This window comes from Syzygium oleosum, unplaced genomic scaffold (genome assembly GCF_021117445.2).
Source record: "Syzygium oleosum isolate NSW1041296 unplaced genomic scaffold, Sole_v2.1 Sole_v2.56, whole genome shotgun sequence".
Classification (NCBI taxonomy): Eukaryota; Viridiplantae; Streptophyta; class Magnoliopsida; order Myrtales; family Myrtaceae; genus Syzygium; species Syzygium oleosum.
The window spans coordinates 823,418-846,693 of NW_026607540.1; the positions used below are offsets into that span (position 1 = coordinate 823,418).

At 38.7% G+C, this 23,276-nt stretch overlaps 2 protein-coding genes across 5 annotated transcripts in view; both read right to left on the reverse strand.

Moving 5' to 3' along the window:
* Positions 1–23,276, reverse strand: part of LOC115694640 (tRNA-specific adenosine deaminase TAD2-like) — a 266,483-nt gene that overhangs the window by 17,744 nt on the left and 225,463 nt on the right. The window contains exons 11-16 of one of the 4 annotated variants that reach the window (XM_056307626.1): positions 4,934–5,031; positions 4,039–4,688; positions 3,630–3,850; positions 2,751–3,081; positions 1,322–1,359; positions 1,136–1,202 (exon numbers count right to left, since the gene is read on the reverse strand). The gene's annotated coding sequence lies outside the window, so the exon portion shown is untranslated. Of the gene's footprint in view, positions 1–90; positions 187–1,135; positions 1,360–2,750; positions 3,082–3,629; positions 3,851–4,038; positions 4,689–4,933; positions 5,032–23,276 lie in introns of all 4 variants that reach the window. The other 3 variants (XM_056307627.1, XM_056307624.1, XM_056307625.1) reach the window with 3 other exon arrangements.
* LOC115662742 (putative disease resistance protein At4g11170) lies at positions 6,491–15,802 on the reverse strand. Its single transcript, XM_056307623.1, has 6 exons — positions 15,213–15,802; positions 13,503–14,610; positions 13,138–13,413; positions 10,168–11,022; positions 7,730–8,869; positions 6,491–6,555 (listed from the first exon to the last, which is right to left on the reverse strand). Exons 1-5 carry the CDS (start codon positions 15,683–15,685, stop codon positions 8,147–8,149), a joined length of 3,435 nt encoding a protein of 1,144 aa, XP_056163598.1. The 5' UTR covers positions 15,686–15,802; the 3' UTR covers positions 6,491–6,555; positions 7,730–8,146.

The window sequence follows — 23,276 nt, forward strand, 5'->3', positions numbered from 1 at the left end:
TAAAGTTTAGTTTTGTTTCAGTATGATCAATAGATGTACCAATGATCGATAATGATGCTGCAAACATTATGCATGGTTCATGTCACATACAGTGAGCATACTGAAAACTTCTGCAGCTGAAAATCCAGTCCTCTTCCACTGTTCAAGTAGAACATCAAGAGCTTCCATCTCTGCATGTCTTCTTGCCTATGAAAGCACAAGGAGAAAAACAGAGCAAGAATATCAAATTAAGGAGCATTGTCAGAGAGACAGTTGCTCTTAATGTAGTTTCAACATAAATTTAGGAAATGCATTTCATGAGAAATGTTTTCCCCTTCAAGTTAACTGATTGAGAATATACGTAAGATTGATTCGGGCATACTACATGAATTCAACAAGATACTCGCTTGAAGTGGCTGAGAATCTCACTTGTAAAAAGAGGCTTCTTATTAGATTAGCCACCTCCAACTTTTCTAACAGTATTTTCATATATATATATATATATATATATCCCTGTAGCAAGGTGTCTTTATTTTTTATTATGCTCCACGAGATACTAAACGGGCCACATATGTCGTATCAACTATTTTTCACCACATATCTATTAATGTGACAGCAATAGAATATTAGATAAGAGATGTCTACCAGAAACCCAGCTTAAAGTATTTGTGTAAATGTGGTCATTGTAAGAAGAAATGTGGCCAAGGAGCAGGTTCTCAGATCTTAAAAGGCAATACAATGCTCACAATGCATTTTCATACCAAAAAAGCATATCAAAAGTCTAGCTACCATACGGCCTAAGAAAAAATCATCAGGAGCTTTCCCCTAAGCAGATAAAGAACGTCATATGGTTCCAGACAAAGCACAGTGGCAAATGAAAAACGTAAAACAATGTCTATAATAATGCAAGATTATTGTTATTGTTAGCGGTAGACATATTTTATGAACGAATGATGGGAACCAAACCCTTTACAGCCTAATAATGTATGGAAAATTCCACTTATTAACAGATTTGTTCAGATATATCGTTTTATCATCTAGTAAAGAAACAATTGAGGGAGAAACATGAAATGATCAACGATAAACTACGAGGGGATAACAAAGTGCTGTTGGCCAAAATTTATAGAAGGGGGAGGCGAAGCAATGATAAACACACATTTTGTGTCTCATTAGTCTGGTTTCTTCCTGCCGCAATAATGTTCCCATCCTTAACAATCACACAGCTAGTCAGTCAAAGTACAATATTAACAAAGTACAATCTGTGATCCTTCACTAATTAAAATTGAATTACTAATCATCTGAATTAGAAAATAAATTATCATATAGAAATGCACCTTGTTACCCAACTGGAACTTCAAGGCAGTCCAGAGCAAGCTTTGCCTTATATAAGAAAAGCAAATAGCTCTTGTTACTTCTTAGGAGAAAAAAATATGAGGACAAGAGTCAGAAATTCTCTCAAGCAGGCAGGCATGCATGCAGGCAGGCAATTCAAGAGGAAATCTGCATCAAGTTGCTACCAGTAGAAATATTTCAACATCAATATGCAGCTACAGATGGAATGAATGCATGTCTCATAGCTATATGATCAAGATCTTGCAGGTCTTGTATAATATACCGGTCATTAACTTCAAGCAATGATTAACACCACATACTCATCTCGTGATTCAGATGCAAATCCCACGTAACTTTTAAGCTGATTTGGCTCTAACAACACTAAAGCAAGAACAGCAACTAATTTGAGAAACTACACGTTTCTCATTCCAGTGTGTCCTACCATTGGTACCTCAGAAGCCTATCTTTCATTGATCAGGTTTCCCTCAAACATTCTTAGAAGTTTCCAAGAGTTATTAGCTTTTAGGTCATTTTCCTTCATAAACGCTATGGCACATAATGACAAAAAGAGAACTCTAAACTGTTGCGAAGGCCTTAAAATTTAGAACTAACAATCAGCTTCTTGTGCTTTTCTCTCTATTGTACTGAATAACTTATGTAAACTCCTTGTTTCTCGCGATTAATTCATTTCCATATCTACAGTCCACAGGGCAAAAGAAAATAACTACCTAACCAGTTATCCATGGGCACAACCGATGTTCATACTACTCTCACGCTCTAAGTAAATTTGGTTTTCAATTCTCCAAAGTTGCCAGAGTCAACAAGTGATAGAAGGACTCAGCTGTCAAGCAACCTTTCCTGGTGAGAGCCCTATCCCAGTGATCGAAGTTTCTCAGAATTCAATTCTCCTGGCAAACCTATCATCCGCTGCATATCTGTATGATAATTACATACACATACACATCCACATTTCCTAGACACCTCAAAAGCACCCAGATCCATCCATATCTCCCTCCCTCCCAAGTCCCAACCTACGGCACCCAGATTGGCTCGGTTTTTTACCTGAAAAGGGGATTGAACCAACCCATATACACCCTACTTCCCATTATTTCACTCTCCCTCGCTTGTTTTTTCCTTTGAACCTAGACTTCACCTACTTCTTTCAATAAATCGCCACCTATGAAAACAAAGATAGAAAAGCTATACCTTCCAGAGATTGTCGCTGATTTTGCAGGGCGTAACGTCGATAACCTATGAATTCACTACCAAGCATCCACAGACTAAACTTACGAAGAAACACTGATTCAACGTCTCTCCAACAAAATTCAACAACACATCCTTCAAGTGCCCGCGCAATTGCAGCACCGAACGAATCGAATTCAAAATCCAGCTCAAGCTTCACATCAACTCAAATAAAATTCGGATGTGCCAGGCGTTACCTGATCTATATAGCAAGCTGCATCATGAAGCCCAGAACGAACCTCAGGGAGAGAATCGTTCACCCGAAGCTACGTCACCAGTTTCCATGGCTTCGGTCGGCGGTGGTAGCCCGTCGCCTCCGCTGGCCGGTCTCCGTCGCCGTCGGTCCGCCGGGGACTCTGTTTCCGGAAGACGAACTTCTTCTTCTTCTTCTTCTTCTTCTGCTCGTCACCACCGTCGGCAGGTGGCGGCGATCTTCCATTTTGTCAGAGCTCGGCGGTGTCGGATGGAAAGATGAGGGAGGAGTCGTGATGTCGAAAGCGGCGTTCGGTGGAGTTCCTCCTTCCTTTTCTGAGTAGACGGTTTATGTATAAGATGGAAAGTGGGTAATTTTATTTGTTTAAGCAAGCGAATCATCAAAAGATATATTATATTCCCTAGCATGATGGAAGGTTAATTTTTGAGAAAGCCCAAAATCAGTTTTTTTTTTTTATATATTTGTTCCTTTTGTCTCGAGGAAAATTCGACATTTATAATTTTTTTTAAAAAATATTTTTTTTCCGGAAAAATGACATAGCGGGGTAACCATGCAACCGAGGTTGCTAATAATCTGCTATGAATCGCGTGCTCGAATCTATTTACAGGAATAATAGAGTGAAGGGAGAGCGATCGGGATCGCTCCATGGTTCCATACCTGATTATAAAAATGGCGAACGAGGCTTGGATCGAGTGACGAATCTATGCGTTAACTAAGTGCGAAGAAAGCAGATAGCACTGGGAATTGAAATTGCTTAGAAAGGAAATGAACTGAAACGAAAATACGTGGGAATGAAAGTGCAAGATCCGAAAGTGCAAGGAAAGAGAAAGTAAAAATGAAAACAAAGATAGATAAAACTCACCAAATCTTCATCCATCATGACCACTTTCCATGTTTGCATGCTTGCCACATGTATGAGCACGCGATCTGGTTCTTGTTTGAGTTTTCTTCGCAAGAAATTATTCGCCCAAACCTCTTCAGGTAACTCTCCAGCCACAGCCTCTGCATGCTTTCTTGGTCGAACTCGTTTTCTCGATCTTAAGTCGATAAGTAGGTGGAGCTTCTCTCTTCTTGTCGAGCTCTCTTGCCAGAAACAACAGCAAAGTTAACACTAATTAAAATGCACACATAATATGCCTGAATGGCAATATATGCGTAAAAGTGGGTACCAACAGCTTGTTACGAGTTTTTTTTTACTTATTTTTGAAATGAAAACGAGAAGAAACAAGAAGAAAGAAGGCACTGTTATGAAGATCAGCGAGTTCACTTACCTACGAATTGTTTCCTCAGCAGGTTTCCATCATTCTAACTACAAAAGCAACGAGCCAACGCTGCAATACTCATCTCTGCCAATTGAATTAGAAGTCCGCGTGGTCTTGGTTCTCATGCCTCGTGGGAGAAGAGCTCATGATTTCTCTCTGATACTGCTTGACTATGTTCCTCAGTACTCGTTTGACAATCTTGCAAGTCTTTCTGTAGATCTATTTCGATCGGACTGACTTTGTGCATATGTGAACTCTCGGCTTCTGAATTTGTTGAGTCATGACCAACCTCGTAGAGTAATGCTGGATCTATAAGCCGATTATCTTGAATCCCAACCTTTAAGTCATCCTCTAGTTGCTTACATATTATTCGGAATTCCCATTTTTTCACGATTCTACCCGATATTGTAAGCCTAAATTGTACATAACTTCCATCAATTTTCCAAACAATGCATAGGAACCAAGCTCCCCGTTACAACAACAGTCTCATTCTCTCTATTGTGAAACTATGCAATAACTAGGGCTAGTTTTTTAGCTCCAGAGGGAGGAAATTGAGCACGGCGGTCTTTTATGTGCAAGACGAGCCCTCTTGCTTGATGTCGTATTCAGAAAACCAATCACATATATGCTTCCGGAGACACCACTTTTTCCCATTTAGACTAAGGAAAGGACAGAAAAGATGGAAAATTAGTTCCAAAAACCTCCATTTATTTTCATGGTTATGTGTTGCAATATTCAAAGTGCGACAACATACAGAATCACTACGAAACCACATCCATTAGTAGTCAACCTAAGGAATCATAAACCTCCAGTAAGCTTTAGTTGTCAATTGACATATGTCACAATTTCAAAGTGCATCTATGTAGATGCAAAATCAGCAACAAAAGCAAGTTCAGAAACTGACGTAATGCATGCCTCAGAGCTACTTGAATGCAATGACAGGTATTGAGCCACAGCCACCAAATTTGTCATTTGCACAGCCATAATATACTTCCTTTATACCTAAAAACGGGTAAGAGTCATCTAATCATTTATGAATAAACATATTTTAGGAAAGTTTAGTTTTATTTCAGTATGATCAACAGATGTACCAATGATCGATAATGCTGCAGCACACATTATGCACGGTTCACATGTCACATAAAGGGAGCATGCTGAAAACTCCTCTGTAACTTCTGCAGCCAAACATCCAGTCCTCTGCCACTGTTCAAGAAGAACATCAAGAGCTTCCATCTCTGCATGTCTTGCTGTCTATACAAGCCCAAGGAGAAAAACAAAGCAAGCATATGAAACTTAGGAGATTTGTCAAAGAGACAGTTGCTCTTAGTGTATTTTCAACATAATTAAGAAATGCATTTCATGGGAGATGTTTTCTCCTTCAAGTTAACTGATTGAGAGTATATATAAGATTGATCCAGGCATATGCCACATGAAGTTAACAAGTTTTGCTCGCTTGAAGTTGCTGAGAATCCCACATGGAAAAAGAGGCTTCTTATTGGATTAGCCACCTCCACCTTTTGGAGCAGTATTATTACACATACCTCTGTAGCAAGGCGCATTTGTTTTTTTATTAAGCTCCACAAGATACTAAAAGGACCAAATATTTTACGCATCAACCACTCATTACCAAAAAAAAAAAAACTACTCATTACCATCCATACAATCATTTATAGTAGTACATTGTCACCATATGACTATAAATGATTACAAAAACAGACTATTGGATAGGCGATGATGTCTACCGGAACCAGGCTTAAAATTTCTGTGTAAATGAGGTCAGTGTATGATGAAATGTGCCCAAGGAACAGGTCATTGCATCTTAAAAGGCCTTACAATGGTCACAATGCATTTTTATACCATTTAAGTATACCAAAAGTCTAGCTAACATGCGGTCTAAGAAACCAATGTTAGGAACTTCACAATGGATAAAGACCGTAATGTGGTCTCAAACATAGGACAATAGCGAATGAAAAACGCAAAACATCGTGCATAATAAAGCAATAGTATTGTTATTGTTAGCCATAGCCATGTTTTATGAAGAGTAACGGGAACAAAATCCTTTACAGCCAAATAGTGCATGGAAAATTCTACATACTGACAGATTTGATCAGATATATTATTTTATCATCTATTAAAGAAATATTAAGGGAGAAACATAAAATGATCAACGATAAACTAGGAGTGGATAATTCGAGGGTACCAATTCAGAACAATAACAAAGATCTGTTGCCCAAAATTTATTGGAGGGGGTGGAGAAGCAATGATCAACATACATTTTGTGTCTCGCTAGTCTGGTTTCTTTTTGCCGCAATAACATTCCCATCCTCAACAATCACATATCTGTTCAATCAAGGAGTACAATCAGAGATCATGCATAAGATTGAAATACTAACCATCTTAATTAGAAAATAAAGTAACATATATGAAATGGACCTAGTAACTGAAAGCTAGTATCTTACCAAACTGAAACTTCAAGGCTGTTACGCAAGCTTTGCCTTATATAAGAAAAGCAAAGAGGCCATGTTCCTTGTTAGGAGAAAAAAAAATGAGGATAAGAGTCAGAAATTCTCTCATGCATGCATGCCTGCATACAGGCAATTCAAGAGAAAATCAGCAAGTTGCAAGAAATATTTCGGTATCAATATGTGGCTACTAATGGAATGAATGCATGTCTCATAGTTATGATCAAGATCTTGCAAATCCTATATAACATACTGGTCACAAACTTCCATGCAATGATTATCACCAGGTACTCATCCTGTAATTCAGATGCAAATCCTACCGAACTGTTAAACTGATATGGCTCATTGTCTCTATTCTACTGAATAACTTATGCAAACTCCGTGTTTCTCGTGATTTTTTTCTTTTTCATATCCATAGTCCACAGGGCGAAAGAAATAACTACCTACCCAGTTATCAATGGGCACAACCAATGTTCATATTACTCTCACACTCCAAGTAAATTTGCTTTCCAATTAACCCTAGTTGCCAAAGTCGGCGAGTGGTAAAAGGACTTGACTGTCAAGCAACCTTTCTCGGTGGCTTGCTATCTCACTTCTTCATTCCTGTATGGTTTTGCCTCTTCAAGCGCCTCATAGAACTTAGCGACAGAGTCCTATCAGAGTGCTATCCCAATGATTGAATTTTCTCACAATTCAATTGTCCTGGCAAACCTATCACCCGCTGAGAGGTAAATACCACCCTCCCTCTCTCTCTCTCTCTCTCTCTCTCTCTCTCTCTCTCTCTCTTCCGTGCTGCTAGTTGTCCGCAATGCCTGGTTTCCCGTGAGGGAGTCCTCAACTTATAGCACCCAGTTTGACTCAGTTTTTCGCCCGAAAGGGGGACTGAAACAACCCATGTACACCCTACTTCCCATTGTTTCACTCGCCCTCGCTTATTTTTACTTCAAAACTAGACTTCACCTACTTCTTTAAATAATTCGCCACCTATAAAAAGAAAGAAAGAAACGCTATACCTTCTAGGGATTGTTGCTGATTTTGCAGCGTGTAACAGTGATTACCAATGGAATCACTACCAAGCATCCACAGACTAAACTTACGACGAAACACTTATTCAACTTCTCTCGAACAAATTCAACGACACATTCTTCAAGTTCCCAGGCAATTGTAGCATCATAGAATCAAATTCAAAATCTCAAGTATTACATCAACTAATACAATTCAGACGTGTTAGGCATTACCTGATCTATGGCCACTTGCATGAAGCCCAGAACCTCTGCAGAGAATCGTTCACCCGAAGCTACATCATCAGTTTCCATGGCTTCGGTCAGCAGTTATAATCTGTCGTCTCAAATGGCTGGTCTCCATCGCCATCGTTTGCTAGGGACTCTGTTTCAGGAAGAACTACTTCTGTTCGTCGCCTCCGTTGGTAGGTGGCGATCTTACAATAGTCAAAGCTTGGTGGTGTCGGATGGAAGATGAGCAGTGATGATGCTGAAAGTAGCGTCGGTGGAGTTCGAAGTTTGCCAATGGCGGAGAAAAACTAGATATATTATAATTGGGTTTAATACCCAAAGAAAGAATGTGGGGAGAGAAAAACTAAAAACAAGACCAAGTGAGTTCACTTACCTACGAATTACTTCCTTAGCAAGATTCGATCACTCTAACAACAAAAGCTGCAAGCCAACACGACCATTCTCATCTCTGCCAATCGAATTGGAAGTCAACATAGTCTTGGTTTGCATGCCTTGAGGGAGAATAAGCTCATGATTTCTCTTTGGTACTACTTGACTTTTTTCCTCGGCACACACTTGACAATCTTGTAAGTCCTTCTGTAGATCTGTTTCGATCGAATTACCTTCATGCACAAGTGAAATCTTGGCTTCTGAATCTGTTGATTCAAGAATAACCTCGTAGAGTAAAGCTAGATCCATTAGCTGAGTGTCTCGGAGCACAACCTTTAAATCGTCCTCTAATTGCACGCATATTATTCGGAATCCCCACTTTTTCACAATTCTACCCGATATGGTAAGGCTAAATTGTACATAACTCCCATCAATTTGACCAAAATTGACTACTCCCCACAATTGAGATGGTGTGAAATACTGAAGCCAGATACGATCCGAATCCGACAAAAAGGTATCGTAACGTGGTACCCAATATTCCCGACGCTCCCCATTAACACATGGTACAAGCCGAAAAGGGGCTCCCTTTTTCTGTTCATCATTACCGAGAGCGACATAGAGAGCAAATCCAAGAAACTTGTCATACAAGTCCTTTGAAGCCATGAAAGATACGGAATCCTCTTCAATAGGAAGGATCCACTCTGGCATCTCTCCTCTAGGAAGAGTAATTAGGTAACGAGGGTAACGAAGAGGATTCTGTTATAAGGGTAGACCGTTAGAAAATACTGAGTCTATTATCAGTACCCAAATAGAAAATTCATTTTTCAGTTTAGTAAGTAATCCTAGTGAATTCCACTTAGAACTGGCGTTGTATAAATGAGTAGAGGTCCAAATAATCCTTGCTTCGTTAATATACAAGTCTCATGTGATAGAAATCATTCCCATAAAAGTACAGTAGCCACCTCCATTACAATGCATTTGGCAAACACTGATTATTCAAGCCAATGATATATATGCAACATTTTCCTTGTTCTTGGTATTGTTAGTCTTAAATCAATGCCATATACTGATTATTTACGCCAAGATATAGACTATATGGTGCGACATTTCTCTTTCTCAGTTAATTTTTGTAAAGTATTGGTTTTCATTTTATACCATCCACATGATAATTGATTTAAAGAACGCCATTCGAAATTATGTGTTCACCATATGATCTAGCCTTATCAATTAATGCCCATCTAAAAACGATTAGTTAATAAAGTTTTTCTTGGCTACATAATAACTAAATATTTTATGTACATTACCTTTTTATATATGGTTAATTGCTATGTAAGTTAGTTATGCCGCTATGTTTTCTAACTCCATTTGATTTTTAATTAAGAGTTAATGGTAAAAGAAAAATCAGTAAATGACAAAGTTTGTGTATAACTATAGAAATGAATTTTTTAAGTTACAGTCCTAAAGCACATAAATGTTATCTATTTAATTAACACTCTTTTTATTTCCTTTAACGAAATATATTTTGAGGGAGGAAAACGGAGCCAATGATTGTGCGACACACGATTAAGCCATAGCACACTATTCCATCCAACTTTGCATTATTGTATTGATATGTCTTTAACCCTAACGAGGTTTCACAAGTTGTGAATATGTTTATCCTCCTCAATCAAGGCCCGAGTTCAAATCACCAAATTGGCACATTTTCTTTATGTGACTCCCAGGAACATGAACTTGCATGTCCTCGGTAATTACCCAATGTTAGTGGGTTCGGCCAGAGGAGAGATTGTCCGATCTAGTGGAGATTAGTTGGGTACTCAAAAAAACTCTGGAATACCACATTGATATAAAGAAAAAACTCTAACATTCTTTGGATAATTTATCTTGTGAGAACGCACATTGATATAAAAAGTTTGACCTCACTTCATATTTGTTTGCATTTCTTAAGCCTCCACTTGCATTTTCTCCTATTGCAATATACAAGCACACACTGAATCCAGCATATACTCCACATAGATGTGTGTGTGTGTCAGAGAGAGCGAGAGAGAGAGACTAACCAGGTCAGGTGAGGAACTATCAGCCATGGTCGCCCCTCTACGGACAAAATCATGAAATGAAGTTAAATCTCCAGTATTTTGCATAGATTCGCAACCATCCGCCAGAAGACAATTCAAAAGTGGTGGAAGCTCAGGAATCTCTTGTAATTGATGGCTTTCTCTAACACTCAAATAGAGCAAATGATCACGCTTATTGATGGATGTAGGAAGGCTAGTAATATTATTCCCCCCGAGCAATAATGTTTCCACGGAGGGAAAACATGAAAGATTCTCGAGAAACTTTATTTCGGACAAATTACATCCAAAAAGGTCCAACCAAAGTAAATTTGAAAGTCCGGTCTTCATGCAGGGAGCAGCTGAATCCTCATACTTTGGAAACCCGATTAAATTTGTGCAAGAGTTAACTTGCAAGTTTATAAGGTTTTGTAAATTATAAATGCTAGACGGAAGACTTACCAGGTTCTTGCAATGATGCATATACATATTCTCCAAAGAAACAAGATTTTCTATTGAAGCAGGAAGTTCTTTAATAGCAGTCCCTAGTAACCAAAGCTCTTCCAGGCCTCCGAGTTTATGTGGAATATCAGGGAACCTTTCAAATTTTGTGCAATTTAGAAGGTTGAGAGCTTGGAGATTTTTTGACTTGAGCACATTTGGAAAAATGCTAAGTTCAGAGCACTCCCATAAATTCAACATCTGTAACTTGTCATGATATGCGATGGACTCATGGGCTTCTACCAAGTTTTTGCAATATGGGAGATTCAATTGCTCGAGATTTGGAGTATATGAAATATCAGGGATGCGGACTAGCGACTCGCAGTAACTGAAAGTAATATACTTCAAATTTTGGAAGTCCTGCAAAAATAGCAAAACAACTTTTGATAAACAATCTGAAAGGGACAAAAAGGGGTGTTTTTACATAGGCGGGGGAGTCATTCATTCGCTCAAACTGGGGAAATGATGGTAATTCAATAACGGATGTCATTCACGTTATCCCTGGTTTTATATATTCATGATTAATAAAACAGTAATTAATTTGCCTACACAACACATGGGGGAGATTGGGTTTCTCAGGGAATGGATATGTCACAATTGCATATCCATGACTATTATATAATCTATATTGACCGGGTGAATATGTCATAATTACATATGCTTAGGCCGCAATAGTTTTAGTCTTCATGTGGAAGGAAGGAAGGAGCATCGGTAGATCAGGCAACTGGGCACCATCAAAAAATTCAAAAATAAAATTTTATTTGACAATTACTAAAAAATTTAGAATTAATACCATTAAAAATCCCAAATCAGTATGCAGAATTACTCCAAATTAATCTTCGTTTTACAAAAATCCAAAACTTGTACCGCTATGGCACAGTTACCCAAAACAAATTTTTTTCTAATAAAAAAATCACAAACTGATACACTTGACTCAAATCTACCCTCTAGTAGTTGATAAAAATTAGTTTGGGATAAAATTGTGCTGCATCATGCATCTGGCAACCACAAAATTCAAGTGAAGTGTCACGTGACGAGCATGCGAATGTAATTCACATGACAAAACTACGCCACGCATCATTGCATGTGGCAACCATAGAAGCATATAGTAAAGTGCGGCATGGTGATTGCGGGTGTGGGCCACGTGACAAAACTATTCCACACGTCATGTCATTTGGCAACCACAAAAGTAAAGTGAGGTGCCACATGGCAAGCATAGGAATGAAGACTCTGCTAGTTCCGGCTTTAGTTATATATCCTAGATGAATGGGGGATATAAATACTATCATAATGTAATTGCGTAAAATTAATGAACTTAAAATTTTTTTGAAGTCATGCAAAGACAGCGAAGCCAACTTTGAAATACATTCGGAAGATAATAAAAATTTCATATACTCAATTCAAATCTAGCTTTGACTTTCTATTAAGAAACTAGCGGCATGCCCCTATTGGATCACTTATATTGATGTAGTTGTGCACACATAACACTCATTACTGGCAAAGTTCCTAACAAAATACTCTATTATATCCACTTAGAAGTGCTGCTCCTTAAGAAATTATTTAAGCAATTAAAAATGCCTCGTTTTACAGAATGGTGCATTCAAACTTTTGACTGATCTAATTTTATTGATGCTGGACAAATCCCTGCTGTTTAGGTATGTGCATTGAGTAAGGATCTATTACTTGATGACTACGTGGCCTACCACCACTTAGCCAGCTACTCCTTGGGTGTCTTTACCTCTATATACATGTCAACGGGTAGGCTCGTTATATTTTTGTTTCCCTTTTGTTCGATCACTATACAATTTTTTTGTAAAATAAAAATAGTTTATATGTAAACAACCGACAGTAAATTGCATTTTGAATTTCTCCACTAGGTAGATTTGATCTGATTTTAAAATATATCAATGTCGATAGTTAGAGATATTAGGTTTAGAAAGTGTGTGAACTTTATTTATACTATTATATAAGGTAAAGATGATCTCCTACTAAAAGATTTTAATCTTCTTTTATATTCCTTCCATCAATTATCCTCAATTACTTATTTAACAGATATTATACCATGGACAGATATGTGAAATTGATTATTTTATTTTTTGGCACTCACATTTTCAATTTGAAAAGTCGAATTTTTCTATTGATGCAATGACCTCATACAAAAACTTCAAATCTTGAAATATCTTTCTCTTTCCACATATATGTATAAAACTTCTTTGTATTGTCTATTTTTTGAACAAAAATTGTTTCCTTTGAGTATTTCTAATAAAGTTGTTCGCCTAATTTTTTCAAATGCCAATTTTGCTGCACGTAAAAATATTTCTAACACAAGTTGTCAGCGTCATTTTGAAAGAAAATAGAAAAGTGGTTTCAAAAACATAGGAACACCACTTCCTTTGGTGTACTGGCCCATATAATACGCATATACATATACAAATGAAGTAGATAATACAAATGTCTATGTAGGTAAATGCTCACCTTAAATTTTTTTACCACTCCTGTGATATTGCCTTCGCTCATATTAAGTCCCACTAATTTCTTTGTGCCAGAGGAAAATTCTGGAATCCACGAAGCACCAGGACATTCAAACCATCTTAGCCAATTAGGAAGACATACAGGACCTTGGAAAGAATTATGCACATTCCGCAAAATGAGCAATCTCAACCTTCTCATTTTTGTAAAAGCATCAGGATCGATACATATCTCTATTGGCTCAAATGGCTCCAACACTATGGCTTTTACAACACAATCTCCCTGTATACAAGACACTTTAGGTCATGCATCTTTAATAATTAGAGTCAAAAATAAAAAGCAAAAGATTTAATCGTATTTGCAAGTCTTACCATGTCGCTTGATAGAACATCAAGAATATCTTCATACAACCATAGTCTGCTACGTCTCCTAGGATCATATCGACATTCTTGGTTCACAATATCTATACCCATTGCTTGAATCAAGTCATGCATTTGTAGTGGTCCGTTCTCAATGCTTATCAAGGACCTCTCAATGAGAATATCAAATCCTACGGCTGTCTCAAAATCACAACTGTCAAGAACTTTCTTTATGTAATTACTATGCTTTCCCTTAAAGAAGCAGGCAATGTGGAGAAAAATCTCTTTCTCATTTTCCTCTAGTCCATTATAACTTATTTTGAGCACATCATTAATGGTTTTGTTGGGAAACCTAGAAAGTTTCCGTAGTGTACTTTCCCATACATCTTCTCTTCTACCGCATAAGAAGGAACCCAACACCTCAAGTGCTAAAGGAAGGCCTCTAGCATGATTGAGAACACTATCCACCATATCTATCCTGATTTCTAATTTCTGGTGTGTCGGAAAAGCGTGATTGCTAAGTAGCTCGCGAGCTTCACTATCATCGAGTGCTTCAACTTCATACACGTGATCTTGATCAATCCCATGACAAGTTAGCAAATGTTTATCTCTTGTAGTAACAATGATCCTACTTCCATTACCAAACCACTTGCCTTCTCCTGCTAAAGCATTTAATTGGCGCAAGTCATCCACATCATCAAGGACGAGGAGAACTTTCTTGTGACGAAGTCTATGTTGTATTAGATTAATACCTCTATCAACACTGGACACTGCTAATCTTTTTTGTAGTGATAAAATCTCAGATAGTAAGTTTTCTTGCAATTGAACTAAATCCTTGGAATCTTTTGAAGCTTCTCGAACATTTGCCAAAAGACACGAACCCTCAAATTGTCTAAAAATAGCATTGTGAAGAGCTCTTGCTAAAGTTGTCTTCCCTATGCCTCCTTGTCCCCATAATCCCACCATGATAGCATCATCATTAGACTCAAGCTTTAACATTGATTTCAGCTTAACCACTCGGCGATCTATCCCAACCGGATGCTTAGCAACATGCAAAGGTGTTTGGGCTAGGCGAGTGGAGATCTCCTTCACAATTCTTTGTATAAGCTCTGACTCATCTCTGACAAAAATGAAAAAAGAAGTTGTAGCATCATTTTAGTAATTTGAATAAGCAAATCACAAGCGGTCACCAGCCAACAATGACAAAACAGTGCATCACATTTTTAGATAATCACTACCAAAACAAAATGTATTCCCGCCAGGTCGAATTAGAACTCCAAGAACTCCACACCAATCAAAATAATTTTAGGTTTCAACTTTTAATCATCCAGTGATTCATGTTCTTTTGATTTATACATGACAATTTACTTATTTTTACTTTTGACTGTTATATGTGATTTATCTACACGCTTAATCAAAAAGAGCTATTTAGGACTTTGAACAATGGTTAAAATTTCTATTAAAAATGATTAAATACCTGAAGCATGATGTCATTGCCTTGCATGGCTTGTACACACTAATTATCCTGTATATGGTGTTGCGAACTTTCTTTACTTCTTCCAACGAAATGGGCTAAATGCAATCCATTGGTCCATGAAGTTTTAACATTTTAGACTGAAAATAATGTGTGTTGATTATTTATTTTTTATTTTTACAAATAATCTTTATATTTACTTGTAAAGATTAGTTTCTTACACAAATTATGAACTCCACTCAACTTACCCATTGTTCAAATGCCACCCGGACAAGCTACCGGCGTCGAAAAGGGCTTTCTTCCATCTCTTTACTTCCTTTGAATCCTTTCCAAACTTGGACTCATGCTTATCCAAAGCTCTCCCATAACTCTCTCTCCCCCTTCTCACTTCTCTTGGGTCCACGTTATAGAAAACTGGTAGAACAGTTAGGTTATTTTGCTCCTTGCACTGCATAATCTTTGCCACTTCTTCTAAGCACCATTGTGAGGAAGCGTAATCCTCCGAGAAAACGATGATTGTGATGCATGATTCTTCGATGGCCTTCATAAGCGCCGGAGATATTTGATCTCCCCTCCTCAATTCCTCACTATCAATGAAAGTGTATATTCCATTCTGGTCTAAAGCTTTGTAGAGATGACTGATGAAGTTGTTGCGCAAATCCTTACCTCTAAAACTCAAGAACACGTCGTAAATTCCTTTGGATTGCGATGAAGAAGCCATTGGACGATGGAGTATAACAATCAGCAAAGAGTACTAGCTTAAGATTTGGCAGAGTGTTTTACCTGGCGGTTCTTTCACCACTTGATCTTCTTATTGAATTATTCTTATAGTAGAGGACAGAGACGCATGACTTCTTGTACTACTTTGGTAAATGGCGATGTTTATGGATGGACCAGCACATCTTCAGGTGTGAACACATGGACTTTTTTTCATTGAAGAACTCGTACCATCGCGTTAATCGGACTGTAGTGACAGAAGCTTTTTTGTGGCTGACAAAAGTAGTGAATGGTATAAATCGGTACCGGTCCTAGTGAACTCAATTATTGCACCCACCGACAAACAACTCTAGGCCATAGGCTCACACATAAACAGGGCCTGACTTTATTAAAAAAAAAGGACTCAAAATAAATTTTATCTCAAATAAAAATTCGAAATAATCATTTAATCTCAAATAGGAATTTGACTTATCCCCCGGTGAACATATGCATCTCCTGTGCGAATTCTGGCAACCGTATTCATCTTCTTCTTGATCCGAGCCATGGTGTCCCTATTCATCATCTTCTTCATCATTGCTAAAGATAGGCATTGCCCAAATCAAGAACACCGGAATTGGGGCGTACCATTTTCTTCGGACTGTCCGAGTGACACAAGCTTTTTTGTGGCCGACAAAAGTAGTGAATAGTATAGATCAGTACTGGTCCTAGTGGACTCAATTATTGCACCCACCTACAAACAACTCTAGGCCATAGGCTCACACATAAAAGGGGCCCGACTTTATAAAAAAAACCTAAAATAAATTTTATCTTAAATAAAAATTCAGAATAATTATTTAATTTCAAATAAGAATTTGACTTATTGGCCGGTGAATGTATGCATCTCCCGTGCGAATTTTGGCGGCCGTTTGGATAATTTTGTCCAAAGATATTTATTTTTCTTTCTCTTTTACCCTATTCATCTTCTTCTTGATCCGAGCCATGGTGTCCCTATTCATCATCTTCTTCATCAATGTTGAAGATAGGCATTGCCCAAATCAAGAACACCGGAATTGGGGCGTACCATTTTCTGTGTTCTCTCAGGCAGATAGACAAAGAGACATCTACCAACGACTGTGGTGTGAGTAGCAAATGAGAGAAGTTTCCGTGAGATAAAAGGCAAAATTGAGGCTCACCAATTTTTGGGTAAGGATTTTGGGATTGTTCGTCCCCCGGCAAGTTAGGCCCTTATTTAAGACTAAATGGCTAATTCAGATTCTTATTTGAAACAAAATTCACTCTAAATCCTCTTTTGAGAAAACGATAACACTTCATATCTCTATTTGAAATTTTTGCCTGATAACAAATTTGGTGGCTTCCTCGAAATTTCATCCCTAAGCTCCGAGAAGTTCTTTTTTACTTGCTATATAATAATTTACCACATGATCCCTTAAAAAACATATAATGACACGCAAAATTAGTGTACCAGCAAGAAATAATATTAGATCTATTAATAGCGGCAGAACTTTGGAAACACATGGTGCATAAATATGGACGAGAGAGAGAGGGGGAGATATTACACCGGAGTCATTTGGGTTTTAGTTGTTTTATTCATTAAAAGAGGTCTAACCCTCTTTCACTAATCATAGCTACCTTGGAGACATAGAAAACACCTTGTAAGCCCATGAACCTATTATTTAGGGCTTTGATTACATCCGTTGGTATGACTTTCACGATGCATATTGTTGGTACATGTCACGCCCCGTACCCTACGAAGCATGAACATCCGCGTATAGGTCGAAATGTGGTGCGACGCTCCCAAGTTACGTCATCGACCCGAAAACCCAAATTAGAGAAAACACGCCACATGCGAAAACGACGTATATATAATAGATATATATACACCCAGACAATTTAAAAGCAACCATGAATAGCAAGAGATAACAAATTACGAACTATTAAAACAATATATACATTCATTACAAGACTTATATACAATGGGCCCGTTTGGTTCAACTTTGCAAATGAGCCTTGGGGGAATGCAAATACCTTTAGGTTAAAGCCCCTTGAAGAAATATAAATGGTGTTTGGTAAAAAAACCTTTGTGAAGCTACTTTGACCCAAGTAATGTTTGGCTATTTTTTTTTTTGCAAAGGGCTTTGGGATTTTCTTTTTTATTAAAAAAAAAAGCTTACCCTTCGCCGGAGCTGGCGAAGGGCTACGGCAGCCGGCGAACTAGATTTGGCGCTGGCGGCCATCGCCTGAGGTCGGGCAACCCCCGGCGAGGGTCATGCGACCCAAGCAGCCGTTGGTTGGGGTCGGGCAACCTCGTTGGCCCCTCGCCAGCCCTTCGCCATTCAGATCCGGTGTCGTCGGCCCTCGCCAGAGCGCAAAGAAGATGAACAGTAACAAAGGGGCAAAACCAAAATATTAAAGAATAAATGAGGGTAGTTTGGGAAGAAAAAAATTGATTTCAGCATTTGCCAAATGCTGAAAGCCCAAAGCTGGGTCCGGACCAGCTTTGAGCTTTAAGCATTCCTAATGCTGGCTTTCGGCCGAAAGCCTATTTGGAATGCTTGCCAAACGCTCCAGCATTTCCCCAAGGGGCTTTCGAGCCCAAAAGCCCCTTAGGAATGCTGAACCAAACGGGGCCAATATTCATTTTTAAACAGGAGATACAACAAAAAGGCCACTAAAACAAAAAGGGATCGGTGGCCTAGGAGATCGGACTAACAACAGGAGGGCTACAGTAAAAAAGTATCGGCCCTCGCTCCTAAAACTGAGGTCTGCCCTAGGGTATCCAGTCGGGGTCAGATCCAAACGTCTCGGAAAACTCTCGGACTGCTCTGGCTTCTCCTCTGAACTCATAGCCTCAGACTCTGTCTCGGGCTAGGGGTCCTGCTTCTCGACCTCAAAATTCATGGCCGGGGATATGAAATGTCGATTTTACCACAACCGTGAGAATATCTCGAAGACAGCCCAATACAATATCTCGAAGACCTGCAGATTAGGCGTTCAACAACAATGATACTTACGTGCAATGATTCCGACCCGAAGGCCCACAAATATTACGACCCGAAGGCCATGACCCGGAGGTCAACAGTTGAATATAACGACCCGTAGGCCCAACCCGAAGGTCCACAGTTGAATAAAGCGACCCGTAGACCCGACCCGAAGGCCACAATTAAATAAAGCGACCCGTAGGCCCGACCCGAAGGCCAACAGTTTGATAAATCGACCCGTAGGCCCAATCCGAAGGTCACAATTGGATATAACGACCCGTAGGCCCGACCCGAAGGCCAACAGTTTGATAAATCGACCCGTAGGCCCGACCCGAAGGTCACAATTGGATATAACGACCCGTAGGCCCGACCCGAAGGCCAACAATTGAATATAACTCAAGCATGTACATCGTTTCACTCAATTTCAACCAATCACAACTTGATATGCAAAACATATGTTCGGGAATTTGTGTCGATACCCAAGGCGACATGCCGAATACAATTATTCCCCAAGTCAATGTATCTAACACACTCTCGGCACAATCAAATTATTCCCAATGTAATCCAACCATTTTAACATTTATTCCGCGCATTTGTTACAATTCAATTTCATGCGCCTCGGGCCCGCCTTGAGCAAATCAATTCCGATAGTTGATCTCACCATCGTGGGGTCATCCAATAGGGTTTATTTAAGTCCCAACCAACCCCCAAGAATGCTTAAATTCTTGCCATTAATCAATGAATCAACTAAGTACTCAACTTGGACAAATTGCACAAATTCGGTACTGAATGAACAGTACCAGGGCAGGACACATTTTGTCCACTAAACCACAATTAAACACCCTCATTAGGCTCTAGTCTCAAACCCTAATTACCCAACAACCAAGTACACTTAATTAAGCTTCAAATAAGCCTAATTAATCCCCAAAATGTCCAATTCCAAGTCATTAGCACTTGAACTTAATTAGTGCCACACTTAGACAAATATGCACATTTTCGGTACTTAATGAACAGTACCAGAACAGAGCATCATTTGGCCATTAAACCACACTTAACCAACCTCATTAAGCCTTAATGACCTATCCTAATCATCCCACACTCAAATAAACACAATTAGGCCCTAAATAAGCTTAATTAACCCCTAATTACCCCCTAAGAAACACAATTAGACTAATTAAGGGTTTAGGGGTTTGTACTCGCCTATTGATGATTCGGGACGACGAGAACGGGCGGTCGATCACCGACACGCGGTAAGGATCGACGGCGGCGTTCTGGGTGCAAGCCGGCGGTCACGGCGACGACGGGAACGACGATTTGCGGCTGGTCTTCTTCTGTTTGGGGCTGGAACCGGGCTAAGGGTGGCGGTTCAGGTGAGAGAATGATGGCTGGGGGTGGTGGTGCTTGGGGTACGGCATAGTGGCGTCCGGCGAGGTCTCCCGGCGTCCGGCGGTGGCTCTCACTGTTCCGCCTGGACAGCTGCTGTGGGTGGCGATTTAGGGGAGAAAGAAAGGTCGAGGGGGGCTGAGATGATGACAGGTGGTGGCGTGTGGTGGTAGGCGGCCAGCAGCTCCGGCGGTGACACTGTTCCGGCGTGAACAGTGCCAGGAAGAGCAGAACGTGCACGGCAGAAAATGAAACGGGGAAAAGGGAGAAAATTTTGGGGGAAATGGCCGAATGATCATCAGGAAAGAGAGAGGGTCTGGTCAAATGTGGTCAAGCTTGGTGTGAGTGGAATCCATGTGTCTCAATCTAGGTCAATTGGACAATTTTGCCCTTGATCCAATGGCTATCTTTCCTTCCCATCCAACAATTTAGGGGTAAAATGGTCCTTTGTCACTAACCCAAGGCTGACCAGACCTGGATTAAGTCAAACTCACCTTGGTTAAACCCCAAAAATTAACCAAATTCGGAATTGTCCAAAAATGACCTAGGGGCATTTTCGTAATTTTCCGATCCCGGACCGAAATTTCAATTTTTGTCCATACCGGTCTTATATATTCACGGTAGACATAATATGGTGTCGGATCCTTAAAATTTATCCTTTAAGCCCTCGAAAATCAGTCCAAAAGTTTGGAGGGGCAAAACCGTAATTTTTCGTTCCGGGGTCGAAATTCCAATTTTTGACCGTTCTTGTCCCAAACTTATCTGGCCACTATAAAATGACGTCCGTCTTGCAAAATAGTCGTAATTACCCTTGAAATTTTGATATCGAAGTTCGGGCTCAATATTGCGATCAAAATAGCTCGTTTTGAAGTCTTAGGGCCTCTCACTAACGGGCGGCTGTTTAGGTGTTACGTGTATCGACCTAGGAGTGTCCGGCTCGTGATGGCCTCGAATTTCGAGAGAACAAGAGGAATTATCACTAGCATCGGGGGTCGCGATCATTTGGATTAAAATCGGGATTCATTGGTCAGGCGTACTTTCGGTCGTGCGGAGTCACCCGCGATCCGATCGTACGTTACCGACTATATCATTCCGTCAATTTCCTAAGATCGGCCCATATTGGTTCAAAATATTCCCTCGACGTTCGTCGAAATCGGCGCTCAATTGCGATCGGGTCTTGGGTCCACGTACCTGTTCCTATTTAGCCTTTCCCATTTGGTTAGTATCCCGTGATTGATCAAGTCCGGGCGAGACTTACTAAAATCAAACGAGAATTAATGTACACTTTATTGGTCCCGATAACGGGTCAAAATTCAGGATGTTACAGTACATATTTATAAAGTTGCATTTTTGTTACTTGATGTCATAGAAATAATGATGGTTACCACTTGCTAAGCTATGATTTTGCTTTCCCCTTTTATTGCCATTCTAGTCATAAAAATAGTGATTATTACCACTTGCTGAGCTGTGATTTTGCTTTTCCCTTTTATTACCATTCTATGTCTCGAGAACGAAAAGAGTAATGGGGGGCACGCGGAGAGTGATATGAGGTTACTTAAAATAACATTTACCAAATAAATTTTAGTAAATTGAGGGTACAAGTGAATTCCTTTCGAAAATGGTTTGGATATTTCTAAGTTTTGTGAATACAAGTTTTACCAAATGGGTTATATGAAGTTAAGTTTCTATGAAATGGGTGGCTTTCGTTAAAGGCTTAGTCCTTTATAGGAAGGCCAACCATTTTCTTTGATTTCGGTATTAATTTTGATGTATGATACATATACTAAACATATTTCGGGAAATAAAAGTGGAAACTCATTATATTTTCACTAACTAAATGGGTGCTTAGCTGCCAGCCTACCAAATTGGGAGGAAAAAAAACTCACATCTTCATCATTACCGGCAGAGTTTTTAGATTTTCGTGTTAATTAAAGAACCCTACCTTTTGGTTTATTCATCCGTCTTTTATCTATGTGGGCCACATGACTTTGTGACATTACCTATACCCACTTTGTTCTCAACGGCGAAGGTCTTACATAACTCGGTCTACGTACATCAAACATCATTTCATTTTAGCTACAAAATCAGTGTTATGCATAGGAACTGAATGATTAATTTCGGTTAATCGGCAAAACATAATGAAAATTATTAACACTGCACTCCTTTGCAAATCATTTTAGTAATTATTTTGATAAGAAATATATGATGGATAACATTGGTAAATTTATGTGTTAATTTTTTTAATAAATACTTTATTGCATCATTTCAAAATTATCTAGATTATACATTGAAAAATTAAAGTACGGAAATTACACATCAAAACTTAAAATTACACTAAATTCTTCTTATTATAATATAGAGGATTTTCTGTCACGTCAAATTTCTCAAAGATTTAAACATCTTCCTTACGTATTAAATTTGTCATATTCTTTGTTTTAGGAATTTTCTTTTCTGTGAGTGATTTGTAGTCTCCTGAAAAGAAGCATTATAGATTCCCATATTTTATATTATCAAGCAAACAAACTTTTGTTCAAATCTGGTGAAGTTTTAGGCTTTGTGCATACTAAAAAATATGATATGAGAAAATTTCGCTATTGGTAAAAAAAAATCTCATTATAGTTGTTCCTATATGTGGCTATAAATAGTTTACATTTCCTTTATCACGTAAGTTAAGTCTTTCGGAGATTGAAATTACAAATAAGAAAAGTTATGTGGACTCATAGAAAATGGAATAATTAAATTGTTAATCACACATAATGTCCTACATTGAATTATTTGGATCAACATTGTTGACAATTTATAGTTTCTACTAGACCTGTTAAAATGGGTCATAAACCCATTTTTTAACCCATATATTAGTAAATTGATCATAAATGGGTATATGTATAATATATGTGTTAAATGGATCATAAATGGGTCATAAATAGGTCATGAATGGGTTTACAATTTATTTAAACTCAACTTATCTTTTTCGTGCTCACTCAACCCGCGCTCACTTACTCCACACTCTCATATCAGTTTAGGTATAGTTTTCCTAAATTTAGTTAAATATAAAAGTGTTTTAGCAATATGGGTTGGGTCGGGTATGAGTCAAGAAAATTGCATTAGGTATAAATGGGTCATAAACGGGTTAATTGTTCAATTTGGGTCGAACCATTTTTGACATGAGCCAAACCCAACCCAACCCAACCCGACTCATCCATTTAACATGTCTAGTTTCTACTCTCGTTTTTA

Excerpts from the sequence above, each read along its gene's own strand:
- LOC115662742 (XM_056307623.1), bottom strand. The coding sequence starts at position 15,685 with ATGGCTTCTTCATCGCAATCCAAAGGAATTTACGACGTGTTCTTGAGT. Across the intron at positions 14,611-15,212 it reads GGGTGGCATTTGAACAATGG|AGATGAGTCAGAGCTTATAC; the intron begins GTAAGTTGAGTG and ends CATTTTTGTCAG. Across the intron at positions 13,414-13,502 it reads ATGTTCTATCAAGCGACATG|GGAGATTGTGTTGTAAAAGC; the intron begins GTAAGACTTGCA and ends TCTTGTATACAG.